This window comes from Seriola aureovittata, chromosome 13, assembly GCF_021018895.1.
Source record: "Seriola aureovittata isolate HTS-2021-v1 ecotype China chromosome 13, ASM2101889v1, whole genome shotgun sequence".
Taxonomy (NCBI): Eukaryota; Metazoa; Chordata; class Actinopteri; order Carangiformes; family Carangidae; genus Seriola; species Seriola aureovittata.
The window spans coordinates 4,977,797-4,994,480 of record NC_079376.1 but is presented as its reverse complement, the minus strand read 5'-3'; the positions used below and the strand labels follow the sequence as shown (position 1 = coordinate 4,994,480).

The following is a 16,684-nucleotide window of genomic DNA, read 5'->3' as shown; positions in this document are numbered from 1 at the left end:
CAGCTGCCGGAAGGCTTTCAAGCAGAGCGGGCTAATGTTAATCATTTCCCACACTGTCATTAAAGCGGCAGATGGAGGCACGCGAAGGCCTCACTTCATTGGCCTGGCGCTAAATGAGGCGGGAGGCAGAGAGACAGCTGATTGGCTGCTTAGAGACTACTGATCATTAAGACGGAATTTCAAGTTAAAAACAAAAAGTGGAAATTTTAAGAAACATACAGCATGTAGCCTCTACAATTTATTGTATATTACCAAATTTCTAAAATGTAAAAAATAAAACTCAATGCAATCCCTTATGTAAAAATAATTTTGAAAGATTCAATATAACTGGAACAAATAAGGCTGGACATCTTCCATCTGGAACTAACAAAGCTTCAAAGAGGGATTTTAGTAACTAACCTTTCTCTGATCAAGCTACTTCTGGAACTTCATGAAATTAATATTTAAGACTTTGTTCCGGGGTTCTGATTTTCATACAAGCCAGCTGTACACATTAAAGACTCAGCTGTTTTCAACCAACTCATGGAATCAATAATTAGTTAGTTGGCTACAAGTAAAAAAGTCTGCCACTGACAGTCGTCCTTTAAGCTGGTACAACTGATGGTCGCCATGTGAGAAGCTGCTTTTGTCAACTTCTGTCAAGGATCCATTGTTCAAAAAGTTCTAGAATGGGAAGTTTGACAATTAAAGGGGGCGTGGCTTAGTGAAGAGTCAGTGATGAGAACAATAGCAACAGCCTAAAAGAAACCTTTATCTCAAATATCTTAACATCAAACATCAAAAAACACAAAACAAAATAAACTTTGGTATAAAATACTTTAATAAATAATAGGATTGTTCTAAGAACAAACAAAAAAAATTCCACTAACAAACCAAGACTTTTACCAAATTTTGTACAAAATAATTACAATGTTCTGCACATTCAGCCCCTTCTCCGGGGCTAACACAATGTAAAATTTACTGACAGAATATGAATTTGGATTTTCCATGATTTGCATCAGCATTATTAACAAAAACATAAAATATTGAAAACATAATGTTCATCCACAGATAGTGACAATATTTGACTTTTTTTTTTTTTCACTACCGCTGTGGAGGTAATGCTAAATGTTTCTCTCTTCCTGTGTGTTCTTAGTGCAGAAACAGACTCTTTACAAACACTGGACAACAAGCACAACAGTCAGCAACATCAACAACAACACAACTTGTTCCCTTCATTAGACCAGAATAGATACACAAGGAGAGGCGGGGCTAAAACAGGGTTAGAAAATTAGGATACAAACTCATTCACTGTGCGTAGGTTCCCATTCAAACCACACACCCTTTGTCTACGATGGGGATTCTGTGTCGTGCTAAAGGGCACTACAGCAAGGGTGGTTGACTGCCGTCATGAAAGTGTCTCCTGCAGCACAAGGAGGGTTTTCGTGCTCACTAAAAACCCTGCTGCCCTGTGTGGCACCTCTGATGCCAACAGACTGGAAAACGATGAAATTATAACCTAAGTATGCAGAGGCTGAAGAGAGACTGGCAGCAGTGCTTTTAAGTTGTTTGGACCCTGTGACCCGTAAGTGTGTACTGGAAATAGCAATCAGATGCATCAGTGCTGGTTCAAGACCTGCTGCTCCACCACAGCACAAGGTTAATTTCCTCTGTGCCCTTTGGAGTCCCCAATTAGGAGCAAAAATCTTGATTGTTTAACCCACTGGACTTCCTAACTAAACTGAAATTGTAGAAAGATGAGAAGGAATAAAGGGATGCTGTGTAATGACATTAAATGCATATTTATATCCTGCCATTTGTTTGTCTTTGAGTGTATTCTGATTGTAAAATACACTTGGGCCACATGTTAAATTCCCGAAATGAAAAGCATGTGCAGTGTACCAGTTTTCTCCTTAATATTCCACAATGTGTCAAACATTGCAAACATCTGATTCACCATTATGTGCCACAATATCTGCCAGAGGGAATGTAAAATTGTTGATAGTGTTAAGAAACATCAATATATGACTCTGTACAATGTAACAAGAGTGTTTGTAACATGGGAGTGGATGAGGGAGCTGTCGGACACAGCTGAAGTCATTTTCTGAGAAATTATTAAGCAAAAAACTGAAGAGAGAAAAATGGATCTGGAACCAGTGGCACGAATTCAAAAGGGGAAAAATGTGCACTGTGGATTGATGAGGAGAAATCAGGCATGTGCTAAAATAGACAACTACTGGCTCACTTCTCGAGACTTTTGGGATGAAGACTTGACTTGTTTCCTTTTCCATTTTCAAATCTCTTGCACAAAAGGAAACCAAAAACATCTCAGCAGGAGGCCCTGCGGCCAGGTCGTCCAATGAGACCAGCCCTGTGTACTGATGCTCTGCTGCTTTTGAACCGGATGCCAACAGGGTGATTTTCATATTTACACACACACAGCCTGTGGGATTGGGTAAAACAAAAACATGAAGTACGGAAAAAGTGGAAAAGATCACCAGTTTTTCCCAAAGAACTGTCAGTGAGCTGAGCTGAAACATCATTTAAAAAATTGACATTTAGATGCATTTGGAGAGTTGGCTCGCATGATTTGAATTTGTGGCTCTTGAAACATATTTTGCATTCTGGGAAACTGGAACTCAGAATTAACATGAATAAGAATTAAATTGGTTTTGATCTTTGTGGACTTGGAATTTGTATGTAGGTGTAGTTTGGGCTTTGTTTCAGAAAAGTTAACGTTGTAGGTGGGGTGGCACCTCAACACAATTTCACTCCAATGAAATGACCAGGACTGTTTTAAAGGAGGTTCCTATAGTTGTAGCATTGACTACTGAGCTGTTCGAGATGTGACTCACTGCTGCTCATGTCCTAACAGCCTTTCACAATGATGGACAGACCTGACAAACAGCTCCCCAGACTCTGTATTTGTCTTCTTAACAGCTGTAACAAATAATCACAACACATCAAGACAAACAATCATGATCTGTTTTCTTTTTTAAACCAATGCTCATGACTCAGGGAGACTCTGGACACAGTCCGAAAATCTGTATAAAACCTGTCATAGTGTCAACAGACACTAATAAACGGAATGACATCATTAAAAAAAAAACAAAAAAAAAAAACAACCACAAAACAATCTTATTTAGAATAACTATGATACAAAGCATCACTTAAGTTACTAAACTCAAATATACACAGCCATTTGTTCATATTTACATATGTACATCACAAAGAAAATAACCTTTACTGTGGTATGAAGAGTTGTTACTAGGACATCTTTCCCTTTATATGGATTTAAAATCTGCATAAAGTCTATAAGAGGAGAGAAAAGAAAAATAAGGGGCTGAAGGCACTTTTCTACCATAGCAAATACTGAAAAATCATCATGTAGACTCGCAGGAAGCGGTGACCATTATTTTGAAAGGGTATATAAGAACCTTTAAGCCTTAACACAGAATGGAAAAGATGTTTTATGAATGTAAACAAAAACTTTTCATGCCAGGTATCATACAGTCAATTCTCTGTGCCAGCTTCCAAAGAACTTAAATGTATAGAAAACTTTTTTTTGTGTTGTTTTTTTCTTTATAAAAAGACATGATATGAAGACAGAGTAGAAAAGGCCCGGCGGTCTGGGCTAAGGCAGACAGGAACCTACTGCACCAAACAGCAGAAACGACATACACAGCCGCACAGCCAGTGTCGTTCGGTTAAATCTCCAAGGTTCAAAAGAAAGAGAGCGTTAGTCCTCATGAAGAAAAAACAGAAACAGTTTATAAACAGAGAAAAAGAAAAATCAGGAACAGTGAAAAAAAAAAAAACTCTTCTTGATTCCAACAGTGTGATGATTAAACTGAAATCCAGAAATCCAGAAGCTGTGATGTTTATTTTCCATCTTTTTTTTTGGGTTGTTTTCTGTGTTTTTTTTGTTGGTTTTTGGTGAAACAAGCCTCCATGCTGCAGACGACCAAGTTAAATAAGGTGTAACAAACAAAAATAAAAAATTAAAGCATCTGTAATCTTCACTTTTGGTGCTTTTAAGAATTGAAAAGTCAGTGACATTGAAGACATTGCAGTTTGTTTTTCTTTGATTCAGGAAGGTCCCTCCTCCTCTGGCGTGTTCACACGTAATGGTCTTTAATGTCCTCGCTGAGCTTGGCGGCGTTCAGGTTTTTACACCGGTTGTCCTTGGGGCTGTACGCTGTCCGGTGTGGTGCCTTCACTGGGCCGCTGCGCGACGTGCAGATGACCCCTCCCTTTCCCATCATCCCCCTGTCCTGCGCTCCTGCTATGGAGCACTTTTGAGGCGGACACTTGTCCCCTATGCCCAGCGCCCTCTCCTCGTCCTCCTCCTGCTCCCCCTCCTGCTCTCCTTCCTCTTCGCCCTCGGCCCCGTCGCACGTCCTGTCGGAGGGGCCCATCAGTTTCTTGCATTCGTACTGAATGTCTTTGTCGCGGTTGTCCTTGAGGGCGTTGCTCCGCAGTGGCTCCAGCTTGTTGTTGACGGTCCTGTCCTCGGATCGGGCGGCTCTCTCACGCTCTTTCTTCCTCTTGCGGGTCCACCAGACGCAAACAACGATGCAGAAGATCCACAGGACGCTGAAGACGACGCACAGCACGGGGACCAGGTAGCCTGAAGGACAAAGTCAGAGGAGATGTTAGGAGATCATTTTCTGGCTAGCAGTTTCCCCCTGCTTTCATCCTTTGTGCTAAGCTAAGCTAAACATGTCACAGCTGCCTTTGCGCTGAATGCAAACAAGTGATCTTGTCATCTAAGCCTCAACAAAACAATAAATATGTGAAACAATGTGAAAGAAAATCCTTGAAACAAAACAGTGAATGAGCTCACGGACTGAGAGGAACTGAGCTTCCTTTAAACTTCTAACTCACCAGCAGGAGGAGATTTGACCATCGTCTCCACTTTGACCTCCACCACGGCGAGCATGACGGTGCTGTTGTGGCGTTTAGACAGAGCGCTGATGATGGCGCTGGCTGCTTTCTGGATCTGTCCACGATCGTTGTCCTTCGATCGCCCGTCCTGCTCAAAGGACTGCAGAGGCGGAGAGAGAGAGAGAGAGAGAGAGAGAGAGAGAGAGAGAAAGAAAGAGAGAGAGAGAGACAGGAATTCAATGGCTTTGTATTTACACAGAATTTCACACGTTGTTTGTACAGCGGCGACTAGCCAACGCGTTGCTGTGCTGTTTTTAGCCCATTACTTTATGAAGTCATCCAAACATTTATATTAACGTACGTAATCATATTCAACATGAATGTTTTTACAGTTCATGTAATTTATGCTTGAAGCTTGTAACTTGGTTGAGTTCAGTCAGACATGCGACAGAACGTCTCACTGCCTTCAGTTTTTGGTTGGTGCGTTGTCACGTTGTGTTTAATGTAGCTGGGAGAAGGGATCATTTTATAAACTCTCCTTTATATTGTGTTCAAGACAACAATATGACACTTAAGGTTTAATTTCTCCATAGCTGAGGGAGTTACATAATGGTGTTGCACAGACTCTCTTAAAAGGTTTCTTTATTTAAGGAAAAATTTAGGGCATTTGAAAAAGTGAAAGAGATTTTACAGCAGTAAAATTCTACTGTTTCCAGAGAGACTGTTGATTTGCTGCCATTAGTTTGTGATACCTGTTATGACATTAAAGAAATGTGCTGCTGTGATCCTCCTGTTGTTTTGATGGGACCCTCACAATGGTGTTCAATAGAAGTTTTAAGCAACTGAAAGTTAATTTTCATTACAGGGAACACAAAGACTCCTAAAACCCTTGTGGAGCACTTTGACTAACCTCCTACAATAATGTACAGAGAGGCTGATGCCAAATGGTCCGAGTCTCGCTCGAGGCTACGCGAGACAACAAAAAAGAAATAACACACATTCATCCGTCCGAATAAAAGAGATTCTCATCCTAACATCTGGCAGGCTGCCCCCACCCCTCCTGCTGAGACCACAGAGGGTGGAGTTAATTGCCTAATAAGGTGCTGAGGGTGAGAGCTGGGAGGTGGTTGGGGGACAGAGGGGGATTAGCTCTGTGCTGTGCAGTTCAATTAGGACAAACAATAGAGGAGAGCCCAGCTGTGCTCTCCGCTCGGCCGGGAACAAACACTCCTCTTTTCTTCTCCTGAGGAAATCAGCAGCTCATTCACACACACACCTCTAACCCCGCCTCCCAGGCTGACTGACAGGTCACATCACAGCGACAGGGGGCTGAGAGCACATCATCAGCACTGTACTGAGCACTGACTGTCTGCCTGTGACACTGAGAGTCTCAAATCATCATCGCATTAAAGTTGCAGCAAATACTCGGCCACTCTCTTCAACATGTTTACTTTTCCATCATTTGTTGCCCGTGGAAACAAGGGGGAGTTAGGAGAGTGAACAGGATGCAACATGTTGGGAACTATTTTCATCAGCGGATTAATCCAGATTTGTTTCTTGCAGCAGTAGGGTGTATGTGGGAGTGAGTACAATAGAGTAAAATAAACTACAGTGTGTGTTCACGGTAATGAAGTAACACTGACGCGTCTTCAATAGTTTCTGGACAACAAGGTTTGTGGATACACAACACTTGTTAGTATGAAGTTGTGTGTTTTAAGGGAATTTGCAGTAATGGAAACACAGAATTAGGAGTTTATAAAGCCTCGTCCTGTTTACAGGACACTGTGAGGAACCTGGCAGGTGAAAAACTCTCCTCACTTTATGAACGTTACGTCTGAATGTCACTTCCACATATTTTGCTGAAGCTACTCGAGCATCTCATTTTCCTTCCAACGCACTTGACGCAGCCTCAACATGTCGAGTTAAAGAAGGGACGGCTCGCTCTCCAAACCGAGCGCTCCTCGCTCTTTCCCACATGCTCAAACATATTGAACCACTTGTTTCTTGCTCAGGTTGGATGCCTCGCAGCGGAGCGGCCTGCTGATCGGTTCAGGGGTTTACAAACACACCCAGAGCTCTTGGACGAGAATGAATCGACACGACTCGGGGGCTGAGAACCGGCTGCACTCCGCGCAGCTCGCGGAGATGATGAAGATTTCACCCACACTTGGAAATGAGCACTGACATTTCTCTGCAACACGAGTCGACAGCAAGTGGGAGTGAGGTTTCTTATAAGAGCCTTGTTGTGGGGTTTTGGGTGGATGTCAGGCTCGCCACTCCTCTTCCTGTATCTGCTGCTCAAAACAAGGCTGCAAACATCAGAGGAACAAGAGCTAATCCTCTCCATTAAGAGCTTAAAGCCCCGAAGTGACTGATTTCCCCCGAGTCTGGGTGGCCGAGAGTGAGAGCAAGACAAAAAATAGGAGAGACGAGGGAGAGGGGTCGAAAAGACAAAGAAAAGGGTGAGGGAGAATGAGAAAACAGAAAAGCAGGAAAGGTAAAAGAGACACGTTGAGAGAGAGAAGAGAGAGAAGACTAAACTGGAGGTGAAAAGAAGTAAAGGAAGAAGAGGAAGAAAAAGAGAAACAAGGAGAAGAAGAGACAGAGATCAGCAAGGTGTTCCAACAGAAAAGCTAAATCTCATCCAGATGTTGAAAGCTTCAAACGCCTCTCTCCCTCCTCTTTCTTTCTCTTCCTTTTCTTTTTTCGTTTCTTTTTTAAAGGAAGAAACAGAAAATAGAAAAAGGTTCAGATTTTACTGCACTCCTCTGGAAATGATTTGCAGTGATGAATTAAGTGCGACTTAATAAAGTGGGAGAAGAAAAGAGGGAAAGTGGAGAGGGTGAGAGAGAGAGAGAGAGAGAGAGAGAGAGAGAGAGAGAGAGAGAAGGCAGCAGCTCCTGAATCTGCTGCTGTGTGATCGTGTGTGTGTTGCTTCGACTGTCTGTTCACCTGCACGTTCTCTCCGTGTGTTTAGAGAATATTTATACATTAAACTCACTCATGCACATTATCATTGGAAATTTCAGGTCTGTTAACTTTCATTTGTATTTCCAAATAAAGTGGTTTAGATAATCTGGCTCAACTGTTACAGCCTTTCTGATTGGCTGTTTTCGCAGCTACGCTGCATCATTCCCAAACCTCAGCAAGACAAGACTATGTAAATAAGACCAAATATTTCCTGTAGATCTTCCACGAGAGGCAGGCAACCCGAGCAGAGCTAAACTAGCGCTAGCAGCTAAAGCTACATCCAAAACCCACTGGAAATAGCATTAGCTGCTAGTTTCCATTGTGGTTCATTTGTTCACTGGAGGCATTTCAGAAGAGGTGTGTCTTCGAGCTGCCTGGTGTTCAGCACACACATTTCAGATATTGTTATAGTTCATTCCCAGTAGACATGGGCTCACTGGTTAGAATGGCAGCCAGGGTGGACCCGAAGCGTTGGGACTTTGTGGGTGTTGTATTTGCAAGAACTTGATGAAAAAATCAAAGTGAGATGGATGAACCACTGTAGGAATGGTTGCAGTACCCAGGTACATCCTCAAATGCGGGACAACCCAAAACTAAGTCCTATATTTGCAGTAGTTATCAATGCGTGTGTGGGCAGGTGTGTGTTTGTGTGTCATAATCACCATGGCGACCTCCACGGCATCACCGTTGGAGTAGGACAGGTCACAAAGGATGAGCAGCGCTCGCTCCTCGGCCAGCGTCTGAGTCACAGGGAGGTACCTCAGCTCCGAGCAGATGTTCTCTACAGTGGTGCCCTGCAACACACACACACACACGGATACAACAGATTAGTATCTGCACTGCTGGCGAGGAACAATCTCTTTCTAATTCCTCCTAGCCAGCCAATCAGAATCAGCGGGGGCACAGATTTCAGATCAGTATCAGGAACAGATGAATTTCCATTACTTAAACTTCACTCAGACCTGCTCCAAGATGCCAGGTAAGGTTTCATGATTCCGTAGAAAGAAACAAAATACAACGAAAAAACTTTTCCTGGAGTTTTTTATTTCAAGATAAGATAAGAACCCACTCTAAAACTTTACCGCTTTTCTTTCCTAGATGACTCATGTGGGAGAGGACAAGCTAAACCTACAAATGTCTTTATGAAGAAGTTACATGGTCGGGTTGGGCAATATGATGATATATCACACACTGTCGCACTGTCAGACTGTCAGAACAAAAGAGCCAAAACGTACTCTCCTGAGTGCACAGCAGAGCATAATGTGAGCGTTTGCGGTGGAAGATTCGAGCAACAAGACATCTGAGATCATTTTCCTCCCACTCCGGATTGTTAACATTCGATAATTCAAACAATTATCGAACGTTAACAATGCAGGGTGGGAATAAAATGATTTCAAATGTTTTGTTATGACACGACACATCAACAGGGATGAAAAATAACTTGATGACTGGGTAAAAGAGGCCGGTTGGTGGTTTTCAAACCGTCTCCGCAGCCTTATTTCAAACTTTTCTCCCACTGAGAACTCGCACGGACTCAAACACACAAACTCACAGCAGGGATATCAGGGCTGGAGAAACGTCTGTCCCTTGATTTACAACAGCGCTACACCCTCTGAATTAAAAGTCTTGCTTTGATATAGAAGACTGAAACCACAAAATTCATGTCTTGAATGCTGTATTACTATTTGAAGCAGAGTGTGCCACCCATCATTTTTTATTGCTGGAGCCATTTTAGCCATTTTTTCCTCTTTTAAATTTCCTGCATTTTCGTTTTTATTGCCCAAGGAGAAGGAAGAATTATAAACTGTCAAACACTGTGACTGCTGTGTAAAACCACAGATTTTCACTCTGGGAAATTGAGGAGCTTAATCAGAACATTTCAGTTTTGGATGATTGAAGCTATTTGCTCAATTTTTTTGTATAAAATGTAAAAAAAAACTGTGTCTACCAGACACAAACCCAAAAATATTCAAGTGTTTGATATAAACCACAGAAAAGTGTTGAACATTAAACTTTATCTACGAGAAAACAGTCCCTCACCTGTGGCACTTTGTCCTTTTTGAAGATGAGTGTGATGCGAGCGCAGTTGTTGTCCAGGTAACCACTGTTTGGCTCACACCGGGTGTGCAGAGGTGTGGGTGGGTCCGGGTTTGAGCACACGCCCCACTGGTGGCAGGGTGGCGAGAAGCAGGTGAGGAACTGATGCTCCACACACTCGTGACCTCCGGGGCAGGACGGAGGGTTGGCGTCCGCAGGAGGAAGAGCCTTTGGCAGGAGACACGGCCGACGACCGCACCTCACCTGGAAGAGCATGGACTCGATCACTTACTGCCGTCACTTTGTTTTCATAACATCTTCTATGTTATTGGGCGAATTAAATCGGCTATGTATATTATCAGTCATCCCTGTGAGGCTGACCTTAGAGCAGTGAACGTATCCGTTGACACACTGGCAGGTGTTACACTCCTCGTCCCACCGGCTGCCGTGAGGAAACTGCAGGTCAGCGTGACGACACGACTTCCCGAGTCCGATGACTGGAGAAAACAGGAGATGTTATGAAGCCTCCATATTTACTCAACCAGCATACAGCTGCAGATCCACCAACATCATACAGCTGATTGATAGTGGTGTTTTAGAGTGAAGTCATTTTAGAAGAGCCTTAGAAAAAAAACCTTTTCCATTACTCACACTCTTGACAGCGCGGTCCCGCGTGGCCTGGAGGACAAACGCAGCGGTAGCCGTTGATTTCGTCCATGCAGGTTGAACCTTCAGCACAAGGAGACGACTGACACTCATCTATGTCTGAAAAACAAAACCACAGAATACATGCAGTATTTAGAGAGTTATTAACTTTTGGGATCTTATTTTGAAAGGACATGAGGTCCAAGGGTAAAAACTATGATCTCTTTCTGATCGTCAGGAAATTTCTGTCAGTAGAATTTCCAGATAAATTCTTGTGCTTCAAATCTTAAATCTTGAGTTATTAAAAAAGAGGCGTCTAGAAAAGCATTAGTATCTTTTCAGGAGCAGAGGAATCTCTTTGCGTCTTCCTCGCACTGTTGATTTCTCCTTCGAGTCTTTCTCCCTCCACAACTTCACGTTAGCTGAGAAAAAACCTGAGCTCTCAGTGATTTGAATGTTAGATTTAAATATCCTCAGTAAGCAATGGAATCCAGAGAATCACTTCGTGCACAATGGGCTTCTACCGGTTTGATTTGAGACACTTCAAATGGATAACACTCCGGTTCTGAAAGGGCTTTTCTGAAGAGATTTCTCCCAGAAGGCCACGGGAGAGCGCACTGACCCGTCTGACGAGCCTCAGCTCTGACCTCGGCTCAGCGCAGAGGGGAGAGGTTAAGACCGGCTTCCTAAAAGGGGCTTCCTAATCTGTCGCCCTGAAACAATTGACTCACGCTCCCCCGCTGCGCCCTTTCACCTCTGACCCCCCGCCCACCTGACCCCTCCACACGCCTCCCCTCCGGTTCCCAGGGACTCACTGATGCGGCAGTCCGGTCCGGCGAATCCTGGGGCGCATTCGCAGCGAAACCAGTTCACGCCGTCGACACAGATGCCGCCGTTGTAGCTGCAGAGAAAACACAGAGAGAAACACATGGATGAAACTGAAAAACAAAAATCTTTTTCCTTCTCGCTGCAGTCGGGCTTTTCTAAAACTGTAAATCAGTGACTTCAGGTGAGCTGCATCTGGAAAGTGACACATTTGGCAAATTCCTCGACATTATTTGACGTCTCCTGTGAAAATGTAAAAATGTCTATTTTGGATTTATGTCTCAAGAGTGGTGAAAAGACATAAATACTTAATGAATATACTGCTGGTTGCTGGTGAAAAGAAGGGAGAGCCCAACTTTAAATGCATTGATAGAAATTACAATGGAGGAGATGACAGCATTTGTCCATCATATGGATTAAATATGTAACACCATACAGGCCTGATTTTATTTTCACAAATCAATAATTTTGTAAAAGAGAAAAGATCATCGTTTTTACACGGTAACTATGTACTTATATCTCCAATTTAGTCCTGGAACAAAGACACATGTGACTGCGTCCCCTCCTGCACACGGAGCTGCATGACGTGAACTCCACTCAGATGGTTTATGTTCCCTCATTTTCTAATATTTCGTTAAAAGGCGTCTCGTATTGTAATTCACTAGGAAGTTTCACCACTGTCACAAATTCTCCAACACAACTTCTTTTTTCTGTGCAACTAGTATCTTGCATTACATTTTCACAGAAATTCGGTTATAGAAGGAGATGTACTATTTCTAAATTTCACTATAATAACTGCAACATGACGTAATCCTGCAGAGAGCTTCTGAAGAAATCAGCTCTGTAGGAAATTATTAGGAAAGTAAAGAAACCGCAAACTAAAATATTACCACTGGTTTATATACCACTGGTGCTGTCCTGGTTTAGTTCTAACAAAATCTATAATCATATTTTTTAACATAAACACAAACACTATACATTTAGTACATCTACATCTGCTATACAAGTGTCTGCAAGGCATTATGGGTCTGTTTTTAACCCACTGAGGTGAGTGTTTGTCCCATGTTCTCTCCGAGACTCTGATTGGCAGCAGGCTGGAGCTAATGTCCAGACTTCATATGTAAATCCCCCCTGACCACATACTGAGCCCCCCACCCACCCAACACCTCCACTCTTCACAGCTACCCCCAGGTCGAGGCCGGTGAATGGCGAGAGGGGGCGTCTCTTCACACTCACCCCCTCCTTCCACCTCCTCTGAAAAACCAAAACCAAAACCACCACTAATCCACCTGTCAGTCATTGTAGAGGAGGGTGAGGAGGACAGAAGAGGGGGAGGAAGGGGGGAGGCTTTTGTCCAGGGTAGCCTCTCTGATCCAGAGAGGCTGTCAGTGGATGCACCGCCCTGATTTTCTTTCCCACTTGTGTGTTTTTGCGGTAATTTTGTCAATGATCAAAAAGTCTTTAAATGTCTCGTTTTGTCCGACTAACAGCTCAAAACTAAAAGATTTTTAATTTAAAATGATATAAATCAGAATAAAGCAGCAAATTCTCACATTTGAGAAGCAAAAATCAGGGAATGTTTTGCATTTTTTCCACAAACACATTCAGATAAAAATAAAAAAATAAAGCCACAGTTTCAGACTATCAAACAATAAACATATAGGTAATCAAAACATATATGAATTCAAGTACATACATCTGCACTCACACCTCAACATCCACAGTCTTTAATGAGAAAATCCAGAGTATGAAATCAGATTTGCTGCTGTGTGAGAGTCAGTGGGAAACCCTGTAGCTGCTCCACCGCTCTGTTTCAAGTTAAAACACTTCGTCTCAGGTTGGAGTGAACCCAGAGTGTCTCAGGAAAGATGCAAATGTCAACTAGAGCTGATGTTTCTGAATTATTGAGAGTGAAGGTGAGGATGAAAGCTGCCACACCCAGCAGTAAACAGTTTGTAGGATTTATGGCTCCGGTCCAGACCACCGGAGTGGAATCAGTTCCCGAGATCCCGAGAAGAGATTAATAAAAACTTTGACAATATAAGCAGATTTTTATAGGTGAAACTCTACTATTTGTAGCACCAAAATATGCCAATTAAATAAAAATAAAAAAACTAAGCTGACAAAAAGTGAAGCCATTTTAAAAGTAAGAAATGAAGAGATATAACTGCCCTTCTGTGTCGAGAGACGTTTGAAGCCACTTTCTACACAGACATGAACATAATGCACAAGCAACAGTGACCAAAAAGTGGCAGAAAGTTTTCAGTGGGATAATGAAAAGAAATCTGTCTTACCATGGATGTGGGTTGCAGTCATCGACATCTGCAAGAGAGAAAAAGCAGACAATCAGTATCAGATCCTTTCCTGTTTCCAGTTATATAATAAATGTACTTAATTATAAAGGAATAAAATTATTCCTGCTGTTCCACAAGCAAAAAAGCATTTATTCATACACTGCAGCAGTTCTTCAGGACAGTTGGTCGTCTTAGTCTCTCATTTCTCCTTTTTAAGCTTTTATTACTTAGTATTATTATAGTTTTGCATTTACCTTTATTACTGTCAAATAAGTGAAGTTTTTCTAATGCTGCATTCATGTCATATCGAAGTTACTGTTCTTATTAGTTCCCAGCCTGTGAATAACACTCACGTCAACATCCAAGTCATAATCGGCACAAAATAACAAGGATATGAAGTCGGCCGAGGTGATTATATCAGATTAAATGGATAAAGTACTAAACTGTCAATAGTATTTAGTGACGCTCGCACAACCAACTCTACCATCATACAACTGTGCTGAACATGGCTCAGTGACCTACTCTGTGCACAGGTGGGTCCTTCCCAGCCGTCCTTGCAGATGCAGGTGAAGGTGTCTCCTCCGCCGACACACGTCCCTCCGTTCTCGCACGGCCCCGAGTCGCATGTGCTGTTCTTGGCTACAAAAAGAAAAAATAATGGCTGAACATCGTGGGAGATCTGCGCTCTGGTCTGGCGTACCTGAGTCTGACAGGTCGTTACGGGGTAATATCACATCATATTATTACACTGTTATTACCAGAGTCATAACAGTGTAATTAGAGTGCAGTGTGTGCCTGACCTGTGTTGCAGGTGCTGCCACCCCAGCCTGAGGGGCAGCTGCACAGGAAGGAGTCTCCGTGGTCGTAACACGTCCCTCCATTACTGCAGGTAGTGGAGTCGCACTGGCTCTCACCTGGACCGAGGCAGCATGGGAAAAAGAAAAAAAAAAAAGAGATTTCAAACACTTGACTCAGCGCCAGTGTTAAGTAGCGATTACTTCAGCTACAAAGCAGAGTTCAGAGACGGGAGAACAAGCCTGCACAGCAGCCAGTGAGGGCACCATGCCTCAGATAGAAGATTAAGAGGCTGAGGCAGTTAAAAAACATAAGACCTGACATGTTGGAGAAGAGGGAAAGTGAAGACAAAGACGCCACTCATCAGTGTCTTGGGCTCTGCTTGAGCTTTTCTTTGCTCTGACTTTTTAGCTCATTGATAACAATCAACATAGTTTTTGGTACAATTCCAGCTTAAAATCATTTACTTTCTCTAATAATTAATGATTTTTGATCCACTGATTTCAGGTTCTTCCTTAGATTGAGTGCTTTAATTCTCAAAAGTGTAGATTTAAGCATTTAGCATGCACATATGTATATTTCCTCCATTTTCTATCACTTTTTTGTTTTTTTACACATAAACTTACAGTCACAGATTTCTTTACAGTCTTTCACACACTCATATCGACTTACGTGAGTGGCAGGTCTTTCCTTTCCAGTTGTCCACACAGTTGCAGTAGAAGTCGTTGAGCAGGTCGACACACTGGCCTCCGTTCTGACAGGGGTTTCTGTTGCACTCATTCACATCTGGAACAAAGTCAAACGACGAGTCAGCACAGTAACAGGTTCGTTTAGATATTGATTCTATATTGATTTTATCACCTGGATGGTCTGGAAGCAGGAGAATAACTCACACTCTTATAAAGTTAAACAGAATCAAAGAATCACACCTCCTTTGTGCTGATGTTCACGCTGCAGTCATGAATGAAGGATCATGTAAATCAGTGTAATCAGAGATTTTGATTAAATATTTAATTTGGTCTCAAAATGGTTGATTATTCTCGTTTATTATTTTTTGCTTTTGGAGCAGCTCTCCCTAGAAATATTAATGTAGGTATGCTACTACTATATGTAGAATAATATAAGTCACAGTGTCATCTGCAAATGTGCACACTCGCCAATGACATAAGCTCCCAACACAGATAGAATCTGTCAGCTGGTGAAGTTACCACATTTTTCCACTTGCCTTCATCTCACAAACAAACCCTCCATTGTCATCCACTAGATTCTCAGACTGCTGATCATTCCCATGGTTCTCCTTTTGGCCCGAGGATGGATTATGTCAGGTTACGTGACTCATGAGAACTGTGTACCTGTGCTGTTGCTCACACTGAACCATGAAAACCCCTCTTCCCTTCAACACAACCACACACCCACATCCACACCCACACACACCCACACACACACTCACCAACATCGCAGAGACTGCCCTCCCAGCCATCTGGGCAGAAACACTGGAAGGAGTTGATCCCATCGATGCAAGTGCCTCCGTTCTTACAGGGGGATGATGCACAGTCATTAATGTCTGCAGAGAAAGTGGAGATAGATATTTACATATGCTGAGTCATAAATGTGTTTCTTTGGAAAAAAAAGAGCATGTTTGTTTGAGTACAAAAATCTGAAAAGCATTCAAAAACAAAAACTGAAAAGTAATCTGATGTGAACAATTTCTCGGCAGACACAATAATGTCTGTGGCAGCAATTCCCTGCTCATGTTCTCCTCTGGATTTCCTTCTTGTGTTTTTTCCCCTGTCTGCTATAAACTAATCTAAGACAGTGATGATTAGTGAAACAGGAGTGTGAATTACCGTAAGAATCATGTGGTTCCCAGTGATGGTAACTGATGATAAATATAGTCTGTATGTGTGTGTGTGTGTGTGTGTGTGTGTGTCGGGCTAATAATGACTCACTCTCATGGCAGTAGGTGCCAGTGAATCCCGGCTCACAAGAGCAGCTGAAGTTCCCCGCAGGCTGGCTGATGCAGCGGCCGTGGGGTCCGCACACATTGGATGAGATGTGCCATACCCTCTTTTGGGTGTCGTTGGTTGCCACGGCAACTGTGCAACTATCAATCACTTTGGGGTAAAAAAATAAAAATAAATAAATTAAAAGGTGGAAAAGAGATTATCAGCAGGGTAATACGTTGTGGTGACTCCATCTTCCAACAGGTCAAGTTAAAAGTATCTGTACAAAGGGTTCTCCAGATGCTGTGG

At 42.6% G+C, this 16,684-nt stretch overlaps 1 protein-coding gene across 2 annotated transcripts in view; it reads right to left on the bottom strand.

Annotated features, from left to right (window-relative positions):
- Positions 1 to 731: 731 nt before the first annotated feature.
- The window catches only part of LOC130180655 (protein jagged-2-like), a 53,156-nt gene continuing 37,203 nt past the window's right edge, over positions 732 to 16,684 (bottom strand). For both annotated transcript variants that reach the window (XM_056394305.1, XM_056394306.1), the window contains 13 exons: positions 16,382 to 16,546; positions 15,883 to 15,996; positions 15,105 to 15,218; positions 14,438 to 14,551; positions 14,160 to 14,276; positions 13,638 to 13,665; positions 11,334 to 11,419; positions 10,525 to 10,638; positions 10,255 to 10,370; positions 9,877 to 10,137; positions 8,499 to 8,630; positions 4,867 to 5,026; positions 732 to 4,609 (listed from right to left, as the gene is read on the bottom strand). In XM_056394305.1, the coding sequence (XP_056250280.1) occupies positions 4,098 to 4,609; positions 4,867 to 5,026; positions 8,499 to 8,630; positions 9,877 to 10,137; positions 10,255 to 10,370; positions 10,525 to 10,638; positions 11,334 to 11,419; positions 13,638 to 13,665; positions 14,160 to 14,276; positions 14,438 to 14,551; positions 15,105 to 15,218; positions 15,883 to 15,996; positions 16,382 to 16,546 (2,033 nt within the window). In that variant the 3' untranslated portion in view covers positions 732 to 4,097. The remainder of the gene's footprint in view (positions 4,610 to 4,866; positions 5,027 to 8,498; positions 8,631 to 9,876; positions 10,138 to 10,254; positions 10,371 to 10,524; positions 10,639 to 11,333; positions 11,420 to 13,637; positions 13,666 to 14,159; positions 14,277 to 14,437; positions 14,552 to 15,104; positions 15,219 to 15,882; positions 15,997 to 16,381; positions 16,547 to 16,684) is intronic.